This window comes from Haliaeetus albicilla, chromosome 7 (genome assembly GCF_947461875.1).
Source record: "Haliaeetus albicilla chromosome 7, bHalAlb1.1, whole genome shotgun sequence".
NCBI lineage: Eukaryota > Metazoa > Chordata > Aves > Accipitriformes > Accipitridae > Haliaeetus > Haliaeetus albicilla.
The window spans coordinates 21,637,681-21,658,320 of NC_091489.1; the positions used below are offsets into that span (position 1 = coordinate 21,637,681).

General features: G+C 39.9%; 1 protein-coding gene across 3 annotated transcripts in view; it reads right to left on the minus strand.

The window, feature by feature from the left end:
* Positions 1-4,298: 4,298 nt before the first annotated feature.
* Positions 4,299-20,640, minus strand: part of PDE7B (phosphodiesterase 7B) — a 183,291-nt gene continuing 166,949 nt past the window's right edge. For all 3 annotated transcript variants that reach the window (XM_069787253.1, XM_069787255.1, XM_069787252.1), the window contains 5 exons: positions 15,356-15,447; positions 14,123-14,267; positions 12,026-12,122; positions 8,620-8,700; positions 4,299-8,081 (listed from right to left, as the gene is read on the minus strand). In XM_069787253.1, coding sequence (XP_069643354.1) covers positions 7,864-8,081; positions 8,620-8,700; positions 12,026-12,122; positions 14,123-14,267; positions 15,356-15,447 — 633 coding nt within the window. In that variant the 3' untranslated portion in view covers positions 4,299-7,863. The remainder of the gene's footprint in view (positions 8,082-8,619; positions 8,701-12,025; positions 12,123-14,122; positions 14,268-15,355; positions 15,448-20,640) is intronic.

Below are 20,640 nucleotides of genomic sequence, written 5' to 3' on the forward strand. Positions count from 1 at the left end.
TTCTTGCTATGGCTTTCTTGCATGAAATACCCTGCAGTCTGACCTTTCTCTCTTCCAGCCCAATCCAGAGCATCTCAGAGAAGGAAGAATTCCCTCTCTCTTTTGGTGGTGAGGGGGAAGTCACTCCAGTCTTTAAAAGAACATAACATATGATTGGGAACATAATAAATATCATACTTTGCCAAAGCAAATTTTTTTTTTTTGTCTTGCTTGCAACTAGTTGGTATCTTCAAGAAGGTGACTGTAATTTGGTGTGCATGGGGGGCAAGAGATCTAAGAAGGTAAAAATGGGGGCTTGATAATCAGTTTTAGTCAACTCCAGACAGGACTCCTGATAGAGCGAGCACAGAGAAACTGTGAGGGTCGAGCGCAGAAGGAAGTCGACTACACAGCTTATCCAGGTTTCTTCACTTTAGTTCACTAATACCTTCAGGTAATAGAATTTGTGTGTATTATCTTTGTAGCTATAATGAATATAAATGTAGGAAGTGTATTGCTATGCTAAAACTTTTGGATATACCTTTATGCACCTAAAGCATGCAACATGCCAATGTCACTTAGCTGTTTTGAGTAGCTGAAGTACCCATCCAACATCACCACTGACTTATGTTTCTTAGTTTGTTTAATGTCTGTCTTTACATAGGCAGTCTTCAGGTAGCAGCATTGTTGAGCAAGGTTTGCCTTTAATGGAGGAGTCGGGCACTTAGCATACACACATATGTGCATCTTAATTAGGCCTTATTGCTGATAAAAGGTACTTCAAAGCACATGGTGCAAATGGCCACTTCTCAGTGTTTCTTGCAGTAATGGTAGAACTGGTGGTGTTGACTTTTTTGCTACATTGAGGGGAAATGTGTTGTGCACAGATACCATAGAGAGCAGTGCCAGTGTCTCAAATTACTTGCCATGCACATGGAACCTCATCCCAGCAAAACAGTACATTTTAAACAAAGTAATTCCACTTGTGTTTTGGTGTCTCAGGTGATGATACTAAAATATATATATATTTTCTTTTTTTCCTCCTCCTTCTAAAGATTGAATTGAAATATATTTATCCACTACAAAACATGAAAGTTACAAAAGACTGATCTTTGGATCAATATTTTATCTTTCTTGTTGAATCTCTCTCTGAATCTACCATATGTTTCAGTACTTCCTATTTTCTTTGGATTTTGATTGCCTGAAGTGACTAGCCCTGAGTTTGTCTCCAGATGTTAGTAGGTCCTGTTATAGAAATGAGGCTGGACATCAAATACATGTATAGGTGTAGCTCTAGATTTTTCTTTTTGGTAACTATATTTCTTTCATAAATATGCTTATGTATGAGCTAAGCTCATAGGAATCCTCTGCACATACGAATGAAAACTCTGGATTTGGAATTAACACCTGCTGACCTGCACGAGTAGGTCATGAAAGTGTCATTCTAAACAAAAGATTGATTTAAGTCTTAAAGTATGTTTTCTCCAAGATTATGATTTTAGTAGTATTTATATGTAACCATAAATTTTCTTTTTGTTCATATAAATGTTTACTCTTCTAAGTTTTGATATGTGGTTAATGTATTCTTGTGGCAGCAACTTCCACATGTATTGCTTTACTTTGTTTTACCTGTGTTTTGATTTGGGGAAAACAGAAGCTCTCAATCTGCGCAAATGTTCTTTTCTTTTTTTTTAATAGGTGGTACTAATGAAGCTACAGTCGTCCCCCCCACCCCGTCTCTCCTTTCTGGAGGTTTTTTCGTGATTCAGATTGTTTTTGGCCACCCTTCTCTGCACTTCCCACTCTTGTACTTGCACTTTCTAGAGAGGGGTGATTAGTATGAAAATGATGGCATAGAATTTATCTCTGGGTGATAGGAGAGGTGGAACTAATAGTACAACTCGTTTTTATCCCTGTTTGTATGAATTCTAATACTCTGTTTTAGTTACAACTTCTTATGACACCCAGGTCCCCTTCCTAATCTAGTACAATATATTTGGCCAGGACAAAAACATTGCCACATTATTAATTTTTCTTTTGCTGTTCAGTTCAGTGATTCATTTCAACTTGCTAGTCTACATTATTTATTTTGAACCATTAAACATCAGTATCCATACAGACAGTACCTGTGGAGAGTAGAAAGATGTATTGACTTCGCTGTACTTGAAAATAACACGGCTAAATCTGTTGTGGAAAATTGTGAGTGTTTTTCCAATGCTATGTAAAACTTCTAGAGAAACCATCGCAATTTCATCCATACATAGGATAGATCTCTAGGGGACTTCATTCTAGAATCCATTCTGCAATTCAGCTTGCATCCGGGGGACACATGAAAACACTTTTTGATTGTGAAGGGTGGTTTGTTGTTTTGTTTGCTTGTTTGTTTGTTTGTTTTAAGAAAGTGAATTTAAAATGTTGGCTAAGTAACACTGAAACCAAATATATTTCCAGCTCCTATATTCAGTTAACTGTAGCATTTGCAGTGCACAAACTATGTGAGTGTTGTTACTGAAGTCTTTGAGGTATACATATATTCTCTCTTTAGAAATGTATCAAAGTCAAGAAGAGTGTCTGCAGTAACAAACATCCATCAGTGATGACAAGTATTTCTCACTTAGAAATACTTATCAGTGTAGAATGTCAATACTTCCCATATTTTCAATTAAACTTCACAAGCCTCTATCAAGTTGTACATATCATGTATAATGTGGTCTGCAACTGAGACATGAGAAAACGGAGATTAAAACTGACCAATGATGTTGAGAAGAACTAATTACTGGAACTGAAACAATAGTAAAAGACAACTCCCTCTTCTTTAAATACTTAAACAGGGAAACATTTTCCCTAGGGTTTGAAAATTTTTCTACTATATGTTTAGGAGAAATAATATGGAAAGACTTTCATTGCTGGTAACTCCATTTGAATTCCTACAGCAAGGCTAAGGTAAATTTAAAGAAAAGTTCTTCTCAGAAACAATGCACTAGGAAAGTGATTATTCTGTTGGTAGGAAGGAGAGGCAGTGGGAGCATGGATGCAGCAGGACTTCTGCTGCCTTGTCAAACCAGAACGTCTTCTGCAAACTAAGGAGATGCTTTCAATCTATGGGCTGTACCAAAGAACTTTGGACACTTCATTTTTTTTTTTTTTTTTTTTTTTATTATTAGTTGTCATTCTTTGACACGATGAATACTTACAGCAGTATGTTAAAAAAGATACAGTTAAGTCTCTTGGCATCACTGCATAGCAGTCACAGCATTTTCACTCAATCTAGTGCTTCCTTTCAGAATGATGCATATGGCATATATACGCACATATGGGGGCTGATTCTTGGTCCCAATGAAGTTGGTGGGACCAGTGTTTGGCCCATAGAGTTGTATAAGATATGTGAATATGTATATATAAAATGCTTTACAATAAACATGACATATACAATCTTGAATTCAAAGATAAGCAGAATATATTTTACATCCAAGTCAAAGTTACACTCTGCACTTTATGTACCTAAAATATCGGATGGATTATAGAAACAAATAATAGAATAATAGTTTGCACCAATCAAAGTAATTTGGATACATATTCATGACATGAAGCTTTGCCTTGGGGTTTTGTTTTGTTTGTGTTTTGCAGTGGCTTTTTTGGATTTCCAGCATCTCAATTCAAATTTAAGTATTGATTTTTGTGGGCCATAAGCAGGGCTTAGTGGCATCAGGAGGGGAATGGGAATGCTTTATGGACAACTCAGCTGAGTGCCTTAAAATATAAGGCTATAAATTATGGCTGGTACCCTGACTGATACCCAAAAATAAAATCATAACCACTTGAGTGTTTTGCCTTTCTGAGGAGAGTCCATCTGAAAAGGCTTGTGTGCATTCTGTCTCTGTTTTGTTGGAAACTTTTAATAGAAATTTCAACCACAGATTGGAAAAGGTAGTGAGATAGCTATGCAGTGTGAAAACAGGCTTATCTCGTTTACTGTGGTAGCACCCTTCTCACCGATCATTTGTGGAGACTTTGATCTTCTTCATGAAAACCAATAGTTTATACAAGCATAACTGACCCATGTTGTAGATTAGGTTAGATAGAACTGCAGATCATGTGGTGTTTTTTTCTGCCATAGACTCTAATCTCAGCTACTCCTCTCTCTGTTTCTGTATTTCAAAGGTACATGTTTTCAATAGTCTTTTTTTTTTCCCTTTTGACTGGTGTCTGGAACGCTGACCCTTAAAAACCCAAAGGCAGGTAAAATCTTTACTTAATGAAAATGCATGCATATGCATTATTTTAACCAGCTTAAAAGTTTCACTTATCACCACTTTCTTTTATTATTATTATTGTTGTTGCTATTTATACAGAATTTGCCTCTTTGATAGTATGAAATCTGCATATAAAGAAACTAGGTTTTAATCAAATTGATTGTATTTGTGGGGCATAAAAGCATTTTCAGCTCCTGCTTTTAGCAGTTTTCTGCTTCTTATATGAAAAACTTAAGTCAGTTTTAAAACTTCAGAATCCTTTAGGTGCACTGGCCCAATAAGAAAAAAATAATTTACAAGGGCTTTCCGTAAAGTGGCTAACAGGGCTGACAAGACAGAAATCTGTATTGTCTGCATAAATGCTTTTCTATTCTGTGCGTCTAGCATTCTGTTGGCATCCTGGGGAGAAATCCCAGTACAGAGATGTCCTCCAAACTGGAGAATACCCAATATATATCACAAATGCATATACTGAGCACTAGTGCTGTTGGGTTGGCTGTATCAGGTACGGTTTGGCTGCTTCTATGGGAAATCAAATGGTAGCATTTTGCATTACAGATCTCAGCGAATCTGGCTGCCAGGCATCTGCTGCCAGAGCCTAACTTTTCAGTGCTCTTCTCTCTACAGCACCTGAGGCACACTGGCCCAGACCCAAACTTGTGTAATGGGTTTGGCATGCAAGAACAGAAGCATTTCTGGAGCCACCCTGAACCAATTTGAAGCATTGTTTCATTAGACGAGGTGATTGAAATCTAGCAGGTATGTTTGGTGCACCAAAAAACCCCACAACCTGTTCATTTTAAGAGCAGCTTTTCAAAGTTGGGAAGTTTTAACTTGGTAAGAGCAGACTTGTAATAGACCCTGTAGGCCCTAATTACAGAAAAGGTCTTGGTTTTATTGTAGCTGTAACAGAACTTGATTTGTACCTAAGCTTTCCTGTTGGACCTGTTTTCTGGAAGGACCTCAGAAACAGCTCAACAATGTATCTGTCAAGAGCTTTTTATGCTGCTAGATACTGAGTTTGTTTAACTAAACCTCAGAACATTATAAAAAAATTCTTTGAACTAGATGGAAAATGGCTTCCATTTCTTAGTAAAAAGACAAAACAAGGGAAATTATATCCTTTTGTATGTACTTAAGGATACTTAACCAGCACATTACACTGCTCACATAATGTCCTAATAATTGTCCTAAATCTGTCAGGAGAAAGATACACCTAAAAAGCTGCAAAGTGGTGATGCTCCCGCCCCCACCATGAGGTGGTTGAAAAGACACTTTTGTCCTGTAGTTAGGAATAATTTTATTCTACTACAATTCTCTCTTTGCTTGTTATGGTACTTCTAATATGCAAGTCCCATTTACAAGAGGGAGGAAGAAGAATGTTTTCTACCACTTATAGCTTACAAAACAGCAGAGAAGAAAATCATCATTCTTAGGATGCTTTGTGTTCTCACAGTGATTTCCACCTTCCTACTTCACTGGGTTTCATCTCTTGCTCTGAAGATACATGTCCAATGAATTAGTAGAGTAAAACATCCTTTACTAAAACTTACGCTTTTTATTTTCCTTTAAACACATTAGTGACCTCATGAGCATGAACACTTTGTCTAATCAAGTCAATATTCCCTGTAATTGAGAAAAATTCTATTATATCTCCCCTTGCACTTCTATGACTAAGTATTACCTTTCTCAAGTGCCAACTTAAATAGCTCTTTCTTTGTTGGCCTCTCCAAGGTATTCACGTCCAAACATGTTCATATGGCCATATCTGCTAGTTCTTTTGGAAAACAGCTATACAGATTTGATGTACTGGGGGTTTATAACAACACTATTCTTTACCTGAATGCAGTTAATTTTTCTGGGGGCAGAGAAGGGGACAATCACTTTGGTGCAATGCAGTAGTGTCCGAGAATACAATCGCACTGAAATAATGGAAACTTAAGTGAAGTTTTATAAAGACTATCTATCTGAACTGAGGTTGTTTATAGCGTAGATAAGGCCATGTACCTTTCATGAACATGAGACCATAGAAAATCCCTCAGCTACTATGATAGTTAAGAGGATTTTTCTTAATAGTCTGACTGCAACACTTTTTTTTCCTTCATTGAGTGAGACTGATCTAAAAGTCTGTTGAAATATTTTTTTAATGAAAAGAAAAACACAAATGCATTTTGATGCTGGCTATCTAAGGAGGGAATGTGGGGAAAAAGTCTGCTACACTGCAACATCACTTGAGAAAACAACTGGACTCCAGAACTATTACAATGTCGTGCTTTGTAGATCACTAAGCTATTTAATAAAAATTCACACTCTTGAATAAATGATAATCAGGTTGAACTGTCAAATTATGTGGTGTTGCTGTGGGTTTTGGGTTTTTTGGGACTTAAAACTTCAGGCTCTGTGAAGCATTTCCCCTAGACCAAATGTGCAAGGTGCCATGGATTAACAACACGGACCCATATGGAATGTGTTTGAAGTTTTCAAGAAGTTATCCTGCCAGACTTCATTCCTTAATGATCTTTGATACACCTTGGATAGTGGAAAGGCAGTTCAGAATCATATCTTGTGATCATATGATTTTGGCAGCTGTCAGAAGATGAAGGATGCTAAAAGTTAAGGCTTTTATCCACAAACAATGGTGTCTATTAATAAACTCTATACCGTATTTACAAATGCTTTCTCTTGTATTAAAACTAACAGTATTCTGTTCACAGTGCCAATGTTTTTACAGGTAGCAATCCCACAGTACTCCAGTATTTTGGCATGGGAATCAGTAGCGCTTTGTATTTACAGAAAATGTACACATATGAATATAAACATGTTACTTGAAACAGTACTCAAAAGATAGATCTGTTTGTGTTTCAAAGGTTTAGACTGTACAACACCTTCCCTTTTGGTTGCGAGGGAATACTGTTCCTTGCAATGAGAAGATGCCTGTCTTTTATCCAAAGTGGCATAAAAATGATTACCAAAATGAGCCTTGTTACACCGGAGTTGTGTATACGGAGAGTAACTTCAGTCCAAGGTTTATAGATCTGTTGTTTAGTGCACAGAATACAAAAGTTAAAAAGGTTTTTGTTTTAATTACTAAAATAACCAGACTCTCTCTGCCCTCTGCGAGCACTGTCTCACTCAGCCAGTGTCCTCTAGATGCTGAAGATGCTGGTGGTTTAATGTGCAGCCCAGCTGCCAGCCTGGAAAGCATATGGCGCTCTGGGCCTATATACATATGTCACAGTATGACTCGTGGGAAATGAATATATAACCTAGAGTGCCTCTATCTATCTATCTCCCCTGTTCTCTCAGCAACCCTCCCTGCATTGTGGCAGCCGTAACTGTCCTGGCTTCAGTACTGCTGACTGGGATTCCGCATTCAGGCAGTCCATGATCAGAAGTGACGAATGGCATCAGGCATGTGCAGAATGAAGAGAGGGGAGAAAAACGTGAGGGAGATCCAGAAAGGAACCCAGCAGAACCATGGGCTTGTTCATGAGGACCCTTACAGCTTCTGCTTTGCCGCTTCTTCCCTTTCCAGGGTCTTGACAACAGGCTCCTACCTCCCCGGGATTTTGTTTGCTGCTGTGATCAAGACAGAGATAGCAGTGCTATAAGGAAAAGTGCAAAGCTGCCACTAAGGAGTCTCTTCCTTATTTAAAGTCTGTTCTTGGCTGCCAGTCACTTGACCTGAGTGGTCATTGCTCCTACTACTGCTGTGTTGCTTGTGGAGCAAGCTCCTCCACTTGGCCTTGTTCCTCCTGAGATGGTTTAGCATATTTTCAGATAGGGGGGTATCGCCTGTAAACTGGGCCCACCTCTCAAACAGTGGCTCTACGATGTACGTCATGAACCCTGGGGAAACACAGAAAGGACAGCAGGTGAGGAACAAATTCATTCCATGACTGCATTGCCCCATAGAGTGCCTTGAGAGGATACAGCAATATAAGTGGCAAAAGCCCTGACGAGAAATAACAATAAACCCTCAAGAAGCCATCAATTCCTTCTGAAATGCACAGCTTTTGAACAATATGTGGCTCGCTCTGTATGTGTAACAGTAAAATCTGTGAGAGGCAGCATCCTTCTATGAGGAGATTTCAAACTAGAAAGAAACCAGTGTTTAATCACGTTGGCTGCAATTTTTCTCACCGATATTAGAATGGTCCCTTTTTTCCCTATGCAATGACTCCTTTGTCTTTCTACTGACTCTTTGGCTTGGATAAGTTTCTTTTTGAACATTTTTCTTTAGAATGTAAATCATGAGTCTTATGGTACCTGCAGTTCTTATTGTTAAAACAACTAGATGGGGGGAGGGGCAAGGGAAGACAGTTTCTCTTTGAGCCTGTGCATACAGAGATAAACATGGAGAGAAGAGAATTAAACTAATACTTACCGATCTGTATGCTTGGTATTGTATCCTTCTGCTGATTACAAAGGGGGCTTACTTCCAGTTCAAATTTTTGTTCCAGGTCACCTGCAAAAAAAAAAAGAAGAGAAAATAGTTTTCTGCCACTTTTATCTCCTCCATACCTATGCCAGACTCTTACAGTGACTGCAGCTGTGTGGATTTGAGCAGTTGGCATCTTCCACCATTGACAACCATGTTAAATGTCTAAATACCTAAAAAAAAAGTCCAAAAAATGAAGGTATCAGAGAAACTGAATATCCATACAAAGAAAAATCTCTCTAAGGAAAGATGACTTTTGAATGAACATTAAATCTGAGCACTTAAGTGTTCTGGGGACCTTAATTTTTAGAATAGATTCTCTCACATGAAAGATTTTTAAGACATTCTTGTTCCTTTACTTACTGTTCAAATGTCTTCCTACTAGAAAACTGCAGAATGTAAATTTTAGAAGAAACATGTCTCCATTAGTACTGTAGTGCAAGTTGCTACTGTGTGCTTGTGGAAATGGCTGTTGAAGGGCAGCATGATGCAGCCTGGCAGTCTGCAGCTGTGTCTGCACTAACAAACTAGTAAGGGCCAGAGCATGGGCTCAGGCAACATGTGTTCATGTGTCAAGAGCTATGGAGGTCAAGTTATAAATGTGGAAAAAGGATGAGATTGTGTGTGGGTTTTTTTTTTAACACTCTGCGAGTGCAACACATTCATCCTTTGTGACTGTGAGCCTTCTCTGCTACACTGCCAGGGTACAGTCTTGGTTACTGCATGAGGTACAGGACCTTTTCTGTCTGCAGTATGGGAGGGAAGGGAGACTAACTATCTGCAAGCTAAGATATGCCACTTGCCCTCAGACAATAATATTTCATCCATTTGATTTACTACTAAGGATGTAGTGAGGGCTGGTTACACAAAGCCTTCCCATAAGACAGACGTGCTAGATCAGACAAAACACTGTATTCAACCCATAAAGAAACATTTTGCTTTAAATCCACTGTTTTTGTTTAAAAGCTCATTTTTCCCCACTAACAGACAGTTTTCACTTAAATGCTATTGTGCTACTCAGGTTCTATAGCCCCACATAAAATACCATGTGCATTTTTAAGCCTGGCCCTTCTTCTCTCTGCAGCATAAAATTTCTTCTTAAATGCGAGGGGAATATTTTCAATTTTAATTAGATATTTAGAAAATATGAGGGAAATATTTTTAGCTCCACAAACAATCAAAAGGAACAATTCAGCAAAACTGAGACAAAAATAACAGTTTGTCATGTTTCTAAATGTGCAGTTTGACTGTCCTCTTTTTCTCCTCTACCCCCTCCAAAAATTTTTGACTGAAAAAAAGAGTATCAAACTCCACTGACATCCCCTCTATAGGTAATCTGGGTTCAAAATGGTTGACCAGTCTGGGCCAAAGTGTATCAACACCTTCTTGTCTTTGACACGTCATTTAACTGACAAAAATAAGATTTTTACTTTGCATGATAAGAACTTAAACGATGGTCAATTTTCTTACGTTTCAAGTTACTATAAAAGTAACCGCATGGATTAGTTGCTGAGAACTTTCACACTGGGGAAAACCTTCCAAACAATTTTAAAACTTTACCAGAGAAACTGATCATTAATGTTGCTTAAACATTAGCCATTTTCCTGAAACTTGCTTCTTGCCAGTTCTAGTTTTATATAAACAAATCAAGTTGCATGACTTACCCGAACAACATAAAGTATTTTTCTAGGAAAGGTTCATGTTAGGAGCTGCTGTAGGCATCAGGCACTCCCTGAAACATACCTGAGTTGTATATTTTATTTGCTAATAGATGTAGTGTAGATGCACCAGATGACTGGACGATCAGGATCTGAGTCTCTATTAAAATGGCATTTGAAATGTCTGATACAAAAAAATGTTGAAACTTTGTATGCGTTCCAGAAGGAAGATTAAACAAGGCACTAGTTGTGGTATCACCTGCCTCATCTACACTTAAAAATCAGAACATGAGCGCTATGGTTTTCAAATGTTAAACTTGGTGACAAAAGTTTCAAGCCCCAGCATTGTGTGTAAGGGGGCAGACAGGTCTACAGTTAACATTTTAAAAGTGATAATTGTATCTAACTACATGCTATTTAATATTGTTTTTTGTATCACTTATCAGGATTATGCAGCCACTAGTGACAGTCAGACCACAGTTTCTGTATATTCTCCCACATGAAATGCTCTTTTTCTCCCCGTTACGCTTCTAACTAGTCTCACATGCTCCAGTGTCCCCTTTCAGAGGTATATTTTAGATGTTATACTAATAAATCTTGAATCTTGGGGAAAAAGCTTACGTTCATAAAAGAGTGCTGTCTTTCTCAGCATGGTCCCTCAATACACTAAAGGTGAGGTATCACACAACTGGGGCCCTGTCCTCATGAGGTGGATATTGATTATGCCTTGACTATACATCTGATTAAATAAACCTCCACCTGGCAAGTTGCTTACATTGTTTCAAAAGCATCAAAGTCAAAGACATTTCACCAGCTTAAACTGACATTGGCTGAAAATTAACTTGCTGACCTATTTGTCCTTGTTATGGACTAATTGTACCAGGTACCAGCTCAGATGTGGCTTAATGTTATAGTGCAGAATTTTAAATGCATTGAGAACCTCATTGTGCGCTCTTCCAGTATTTGTACCACTTGCCTTCGGCTCTTGGGATGCTCTGAACAAAGAATTTAGCAGTGATTAAACTCGGCTGCACCCTGCGTTGTAGCACAGCATGACCTTGCCTATGCAGATGGAGCCAAATGGTGTAATTACTGTGTTTCAAAAAAACCCCTGCTTGACTGTGCTCTCTGCAGGGGTTTGAAAACATTTGCAATAGGTCCTAGCTGAGCTTTGGCTTGCCTGCTTTGGCCCTTTCAACAGCGTGCTGGGAAGTGCGTTTGAACCCTTTCTCTGCGTTTGTAGGCAGAAGAATGTGTCATATTTGGGAAACAGCGAGGGTAAGGCTCCCGTCGGAGTTGTAGTGGGAGTGTGAAAGGCGAGATAAAACACAGTGGACAGTGGTAGGATTTTGGTGCAGTGGTGCCGTTCCAGCTCAGAATGCTAACAGTGACTGGAGGGGTCTCACAGAAGAATCCAGCCGTGGGCTCTCCAGCTGAATTCAAGTGCTGAGGCACAGCAGAACCACCCCCACCCCCCCCGCCTGACGCTGCTGCAGGAGAAGCGAGGACAAAGCAATACTTGCTGCTCTTCTACCCCTTCCCACTTTTCACATGAGGCAGACATCTCTTCCACAGCTCGCTCTTGAGGGACATTTCAAGGCAAACTGGGTAGGCTGAATGCTACCTCTGTCTCGCCACAAAAAAGGCCTGGAAAGCCGAGGTGAAAGGGGACTGCTGCACGTGAAGGGGCTGACCTTGCCGGTAAAATTCTTCGCAGACCCGTTCGCTCCACTGTTTGCTCAGATCCCAGAGCCGGCAAGGGTTGCAAATGTCAGCGCACTTGAGTGCAATCTGAAAGCGAAGAAGAAAAGTAGCATTGAGAAAAGAAGTTACTGTCTAGCAGTGCTTCAGCAGTAAATCTGCAGTCATGAAACTCCCAGGCCTCACCAGCGACGTTAGGAAGGGCTAACATCACCTTTTAGAGACTCAGCCTCACCCAAATATGCCTTTTGAGGAAAGAGCATTTCAGCTGCAAGCAAAACTTTCGTTCAGCCCTCCACTTTACCATAGCAAGAACAAGAGGAGGGCCAACTCCCAAGCCTGTAAAGTGTTTTGGATCTTCCTTGCAAGGAATAAGCCAACAAAAGCCTCAGGCTGGCTCCTGCTGACTGCCTGGCTCAGCATCCATGGCTGATGACAAGGAAGGGAAGAGCCAAGCTGGTGTATCTGGGCATCATTTCTCTGCGGTCTCAGTCAGTGACCTTGCATCTCACTTCAATTACACTTCATCTTAATGTCTGCATATTTTTGTTTACAAAGCTAAGCACAGGGTTCTCCGCACTGCCCCTGGCTTGGTTTCACTTAATTAACTAGTACTTTTAAGTGCTTTGCAGGGGAATGAGTACAGGAGGGCAAGAGGTTTTTAAAATCAAGTAACTGCTTCAGAAAAGTAAACCATGTAATAGTCTTTCTTACTGCCTTGGAACAAGATGTCACATGCCTCGTTTCTTCACAGATTGAACACAGTCAGTTAGCCTGACAGAGGTCAGAAATCATTCTGGCACCCAGGAGGAAAACATAAGAAATATTTCCTGTATAAATTCAGACCTGTGAACTGGTAGAAGGAAGTCTTCAAGTCACTTCTCTCTCTGGATTAAACTGATTAGTCTTAATGTTACTGTCTATTACAATGACCTTTCAACCATTCTTTAACTTGTCCTGATCAATCAAGATTTCTTGATTTTTTTTCTTTTCTTCTTCCACAGCTAATCCACCAAATAAGTAAGTCTCACCAAGTCTGTGCCCTAGTTCCTGTCTTCAAGAAAGCACATAAGAAACTTTCTGCCATAGCTGAGATCTGTAATCCCTCTGCGTTTGGCACTTGCACAACTTTCTTGCCTCATCTGTCCAGAAATACAATAAGCCCATCACCCTGCCTGCATGGTCCATGCAAGAGTCTGACAGAAGACCGTGTTTGATGGAGGACAGGCAAGCAGATTACTGCATTTCCCACGCTGCTGGAAGGTGAAGAATTAACAGATCAGCACTTCTTTCCTTGCAGCTGTCACCTTTCCTGTAACCTCGACAAAGTGATAACCTGTAGATGTTTGTTTTATAAATGATAATGATTACTTAAATTCCTTTATGTACTTGAGAGTGAAATTAATGTCACTTCTCCAGAGAAGCCTGTATATGCAGCTACTTTAATCACAATACTGCTTTAATAGGTAGAGGTTTATTCCGAAGAGCCCGTTAATGACTGCAGCTTAGCTGGAAGAACCAGTCTGAATCTATTTGATTTTTAAATAAAGCGTGGTTTCCTCATTAGCTGGGCAGATCCACCAGAGAAGCACCTGCTGCCATGGCAACAGCTGTCTCTGCAGAGGCAGTTTCTGAACATCCATCACAGGAACGGGGCTTGGGCACCTGATGTCAGGCTGTCTTGGAAAGGACACCGACAAAGGGGCTCTCCTGCATGGTGCTAGAAAATAACACCAGTGAAGTGACGTTTGCCAGAAGAGAGACTATAATCGAAGCATTACCTGGCAAGAGAAGCAGTGGTCTGGAAATAAATAAAATTATTAATAGCTTATCTTAATTTCTCAGCATTTGACACTCTCCAGTATCTGCTGCATTCACAGCTTTTAACTCAAGGAAATTACATAAGGAAATACTGGAGGCACCTTACGCTTGCCTGACATGCCAGATGGCAGAAGGAAAGCATTTCTGGTGATAGGTAAGGAGATGCTGATGTCCAGCTACACTATCGTATGCTATTCTAACATATACTAGGAAACACTGCAACTTGAAAAATGAATAAAAAATAGTGGAAAAATATTTTTTAAAGTTACCTGAAGCATAAAATGTCTGTCTTGTGCATCCTCCAGCCTCAAATCCTGATTGTCAAGGTGAGATTTCAGACGGATCAAAAACTCATTCTGCCTGTTGATGTCTGTTGCCAAGATCAGGGAGCCCAACTGCTGCTCGATGTCCTGTCTGCAATTAGGGAAAATAAGCCCCTTCAATCATGGAACCATTGAACATTTAATACCTCAAAACAACCTGCTACGGATCATAGCTAGCATAAAGCTTCCTCTTTCTTTATGGATCTAGTCTGATCTTTTTGGTCAGTCCCTGCTGGGGTTTGCAGGGTACAACTGTTCTAGCTGCCTAAATGGGTTCAGGAGGAATAGGTAATGTAGACGAAAAATGCTTGTTGGCATAGGTGGTTCTGAAAGCTTCTGAAAAGTGCTAGGAAAGTAAAACAAACACAAAACAACAGCATGATGCATCTAGAAAAATGCTCACATCTTACTTCAGCTGCTCAGAGCTGGGTGGTGAATGCCACAACTTTTTGATGTTGCAGTTAAAGTTGTGAAGGACTGGACTACAGTCCTTTAAAGTACAACTAAAGTTGTTGGTCTGACACAAAGGACTTCTGGAGGGATATGGAGCTTATTGCTTCCTGGTAATTTGTTGATATTCTTGGTGAGGTCACCTGTGATTAAAATTTAGTATTGCAGGCTGTTCATTGGCTCAATCTCCACTCCTTGGTAGGAGTAACACTGCACAAAACCAGCAGGTAAAAAGTAAGCATCAACTTGGCCAAGGTGCTCATGTTGCTGCCTTTTTTTTTTTGCTTCACCCATAAAGAAGTTCAGAAGACTGAACCACTCCTCCTCAGTCAGGGTACGGATGTCCTGACCAGTCTTGATGCTCCTCGACCAACTCCTTAATTTTTCTCTCTATTTAATGCTTTTTAATCACTAAGTCTTTCCGTATTCGGTTGGTACTATGTAAAACGAAAAATGCCAACACTGGATCTGAAAGGGTGCATTCCTGCTGGGACTCCCAGTGTTCCTGGCGCTGACAGTGGCCATTGCTGTGCTGCAGAAGCAGCAAGGTCTTCGAAAATACTTCTGCTGTATAACTTTGTCTCATGATTTCATACTGGTACCAAGAGAGGGCAGGAAGTTTAGCCTACTCTGAAGCTTGGGCCTCTTTCTTTGCTACTGTCCTTTTAAAAAGAGTGAAGGAAGCCGTGGACTGGTGTCAGTGATGGATTTCCTCCAGCAGACACTTACGTCACCTCCTTGGGCAGATGGGCAAGGAGCCGTGACTCTCGAAGCATGCCTATTGTAGATCGCCAGTGATGATTTTCTAGCACTGAAACGTTCTAGGGAGGAATAAAAGAAATAAATTCAAGGATTAGGCAGGTATCCATGGCACAGATACAGATTTGCCATATCAATGATGCCTAGAGCTGGTTAGAAGTCCTGCAACATGAGTCAAAAATGCGTGCTTTTTAGCCACCTTTTGGATTTGAGGAATTGGTCTGGATTTCTATGGTTAAGGAGCTTGTGCTTCTACATGTCCTAGCTAAGGCAGCCCTAGAGTCCTGTTCTACAGTTTTTGAGTCCTGCTGTGAACAGAGGAGCTAATCTCATCTGAGTGGGAGGTAGCTTGCATTCTATTAACAAATGAATTAAAGCATGAGTGCAAAATCATATTTTTACCTCCTACTGATCACAGGTTGACTTCTCAGCTTCTACAGTCTGAATGCAGAGCGGACAAGAAAAAGAAAACTAAACTGCCAAATTTCCCTTGGAGTCAGGGGACGGGAAGCTGCCTGCAGCTGCTCAGTGAAAGCAAGAAGAGTATCAGTGTCACTGAGCATCTGCAGGCTTCAGTAACTTAGTCTGCAACAAATTTTGCATCCTTTTTGTTTGTCTGCTTCCAACTGAGTGGAACCAAAGTTAGGTCGGAAAAAATTCCTAGAGAACAGAAACCCAGCTTTCTAGGTTGTCCGTAAATTACAACAAATTGGGTGTCTTGTGTCTGATGACTTTATGTTACTATCCTAACACACAATGCATTTGCCAATCATCACTCATTTAGTTCACAGAGTACTTTCTACCACTGAATACCTCAGAAATGTCATTTGTTCAGAAGCCTCTAACACAGTTCTTCTAATTCACAAAAGCATCTGCTTGCTGCAGAGCAGCAGTCCAGCAGAGCACCCCTCCAGTGAATGGCACAGTTCTCAATTCTCCAACAGCGTGCACAGTGTGAACAAGAGGACTATCACCTAGCAATAGAGACACTCTTGGGGGAGTTATGGCATCTGATGACTGGTTTGGGCAGTTTATGGCTTTGCCGTAGATGAGCACTGGATTAAAAAAAAAACAACCCCAAACGCAACCAAACCTTCTGGGCAGGTAGCAGAGCAAGGACTCCACCTTGTCACTGCCAACTGGGAAACTAGAGTTGGAATCCCTTTCTCCAGCCACTGTTAATCTCTGGCTCCCTTCTGCACAGTCCCACAGCTCTGAGGTATAGCTGCAGTAGTGCTGCCTTTCCTGTTGGATGTGATGCACAGCTTCCACTTTCCAAGAGGGACTGAACAGTATTTTCTCCTTAAGGCTTCCCCATCCTCCTTTGTAATCCTGTCATATCTAACAACTGTTGAGACACTAAACATTGCCAGTAACCAAGTTCCAATTTGCATTTTGATCATCTTGTCAGTATTTTTCTTGAAATTTAGTGCAAAGGTGAGAGTGCAAATTGGGTTGTTTTCCTGTTGCAATATCTTCTGCAGTACATTCTGTTGCTTTTGAATTCACACAATCACTGATACGTTGCTTTGGTATTTCTCAAGTTGTTTTGGGGTGGGGTTTTTTTGTTTGTTTTGTTTCCCTAATAGAAATCACAGATACCAGGGGAAAAAACCAAAATAAAACAAACCCCAAAACTTTCCAACTATGCAAAAACTAAGTCCTTTTCCTTAGAAGAGCTAACAGACCCAGAACTCAGGATCAGCTATGCAATATCTGAATTACTTTTGACAGCAATTCTGTTCATTAGCCAGCTTAAATATCTCTCCTCCTTTTGCCTAAATACATCAGGATGGACTTCTGCAACCCTACACTCTGACCAAGAAAAACAAGGGAATGTAATGGGACATAACAACAAATTTTTTTGCTTCTTTCACCTCCCCAGTCTCAGAGCTGAACCCCGGTCCCAACAGTCACCCCAAGTCCATAGGCTGCCACCTTCCCACCCTAAGGTGAATCAGACAAACCCTGCCTGACTATCACCTTTGGGTTTTGGGAAGGCTTACAGTCGTTTAAGACAGTGCCTGTGTGCACAGTTCCTGCGACCCCTGAAACATCCTGAGTGGGGAGATCCCCCTCAGAGCACCCTGTGCCCCCACGTCCCTCCAGCATGGCAGTGTTACTTGCTGGGAGGAGCTGCTTCAGCGGCACCTACCTCAACCGGGGAATTACCCTCCATGGATGCAGTTGCTCTTTGGCCATGCTGAAGGCCAGCCAGAACAGGGCTGAGCGTGTAGGCACCCAAGAACTTCCTTGCATCCAACTAATAGTTACTCAAAGGAAAAAGCAAACTCAGGTATCCATTCTAGAGTATTTCTGGTTCTGTAAGTTTCTGCTCTTCGCTTGCTGCTATAGGGAGAACTTAAATGGAAGCTGCTGTACTTAAAGTACATGGAGGAGGAAAAGGGAAAGGTCAAGTTAACAAGCAACAACTGAACATGAAGTCATATGACTCCCCTCTTAAATGCAAGCAGCCAGAATCCCTGAAGCTGCTGCCAACAATTAGTAGAGTCAGCTATTCCACCTAGGAATGCTCTACTGCCTTATTAAGACTAATTGCCATGAGCTACCCGATTGCCTAGGCTGGTGGGGAGATAAGCCATGCAGGGAAAAGTCTATGTGCTGGCTTGCAGACTGAGGTTCTCAGCTCTGCTTCCCCTAACATTTTTTTTTTTTTTTTTTTAAAACTGACCAGCACAGCTTTGTTTTAAAGGCTGCATGATGGGAAGCCTCTGTCACACCTACTGCCTGAAACTCATGGATTGCTGTAACACAGACTTCAGGACTGTGAGGAAAAACCCTGGTTTTTTTTACTTAGACTGTCACAAAGTCTCCAATCTGTGACTTTCCCTGAGCCATTCAAACCACCACATTTGACATACTCATTTGGAAAAGAATAATAAATTGAAGAGAGGAAGATTTGCTATTAACTAGATGCAGAAAAAACTTCAATTTTAATTTGGAGTGGAAGGGGATCTAAATTTCTTTCAGTCTGGTCATCTATTCTTAGTTATTGAGCAGTTGGTTTAACTACACAATGTTAAATACCTGAAAATGATACTTTAATTAGAAATGGTACTTTTAAGGAAGACTGCAAAGTAGAACCGTCATAACTGATGCCCAATACATATTTTCCTAATTCTAGTTTATATACATCTATATTAAAGTTGTAAAGTGTTCTTTCATATATTTCTGAAATCTGTTTTGTACTACAGATGTTGTATGTGATCATTCCAGACTTCTAAATTATTATGCTTCATTTAAGAGCCAGACAAAGATAGATCTCAACTCTCTATTACTGAAGTTAAAAGATAACATTTTATTTAAATCAGTGCCATTTGTTTTCTTAGGAAATTTGTAAATAATTTTCAGTAAAATAGAATTTCTTTTTAAAAAAAAAAAAAGCAGTATGACTTTTTCTGGTGTTAGGTTTGATGTGGAGTTTTGGATAACTACAAGGCGGGATTGTATCTGGCTGAGCAACCTTGAATTGTATGCTGCTTTCAATCTAAAGAAGCAGAAATAATGTTCGATACGACATATGTATCAACCAGAATTTGAGTTAATTGTGACTTTTAAGACTAGAGAGACCTAAGACAATGATTATCAAGCAAGAATAAAACTTTTATTTTTCATTTTAATGGCCAGTGAAAGTTAGAAGCAAAGTCTGCATCACATAACAAGGAAAGCTGTTGTGCTCCCCACAGGAGAAACAAGTGACCTCCAGATCCCTACTGTCACCTTCTACACTCTCAACTGTCTTTGTAACGCTGGAGACTTGAATAAGGCACTATTATTTTTGGTGGAAAATTATGGTGCCTCACATGGAATAGACTCTTGTGGAAATTAGATTACAAAAAAAATGTCTTGCATCATAAGATATGGATTTAGCTTGAAAATAAATATTGAAAGTTCTGAACTCCTTGGTGATGACACCTATCTTCCTGAAACATGATTCTCCTCATATATACACTTCAGACTTTGCATCTTTGTCAAACTGACTGACCTTGTTTTGTAAAACCTTTTTTTCAGATAATTCAAATGTAAAGTTCTAATTTAAATGTACAAACAATCAAGAGCAAAGAGACGCCATAAACAGATAACCCTTAGTCTCAGCTACTACTGTCTCAGTGACAGATGCCTACCAGCTACGTTAAAAGTTACTTACTTACTTTTGTTTGATCATTTTTCTGATTAGCCACAGCAGTTCTGTGGCTCTGCTACTTAAAAACCAAAAACCCAGAACCTTTTTGTTTCAGTTTCAAGCACATGTTAAAGTACTAATCTTGAGAGGAATATAATTTATTGTTTTAAAGACTATTCACTTTTGACTAAAAATGTTTTCAGCACAACTTTTTTCCAGCATCGTTATTTTTATTGGCATCCATGTATTGTATACTACTGAAATCTTTGGAAACAATCTGGGATCAATTTCAGATGAAATAAGTAAGTAAATCAAACTTGCCAGTGAATGTCCCTAAACAGGATACTTAAAAATCACATTTGCTGTTGAAGGATTGCCTTTTCTGTATTGTCACTGCCTTTTCTAACCAACATTTGAAAGAACAGTCAAGCCCAGTTAGCTGAGCAGAAACCACCTCTCCAAGATACTAATATTTTATTTTAGCTACATTTCTTTCAGATTAGCCTGAATTTTCAACCTAATTATATATTACTGTTTCGCACTATTAATTTGAGAAGGAGTTGTTTATACCTTTTCATAGGACAAGGGTTTTTGTGGAATGGCTCTAGCAACTCCTCTTCAAAGGATCCTTAACATAACCTTCCCAAAGTCCCCTGGCTTAGTCCCTGGCTTTTCTCCCTCCCCAATCAGCTGGCCTGACATTTAGAAAAGACTGGAGCAAAATGCACCGGACACATATGGGTATGACTTAATAAGCTGCATCAGCTTGTGACGAGGCCAGTCACAAAGTATGAAGTGTCTGAGCATCACTGTGCCCTGGCTGGGGCACCCACAGTCCTGCCCGTCCCATTATCTCGGGGCAGGACAGCTGTACTGTTACACAATCCACTTCTTATAGAAAACCCAAATGTTGCTTGAGTAGGGGAAAACAAGAATCTCTTTTCAAGTAGTAAGCACATCACAGCAAACTCTCGATTTGCTAAGTATGTGTAGAAAGGTACATAGCTATTAGTGAGTCTTCTTCAGTTAGATTAATTTTTAACTTGGGATATTCTGTTTCTGACCCCTTATTACAAAGGCTGAAGTTGACTCTTCGAAATGCTAGAAAACA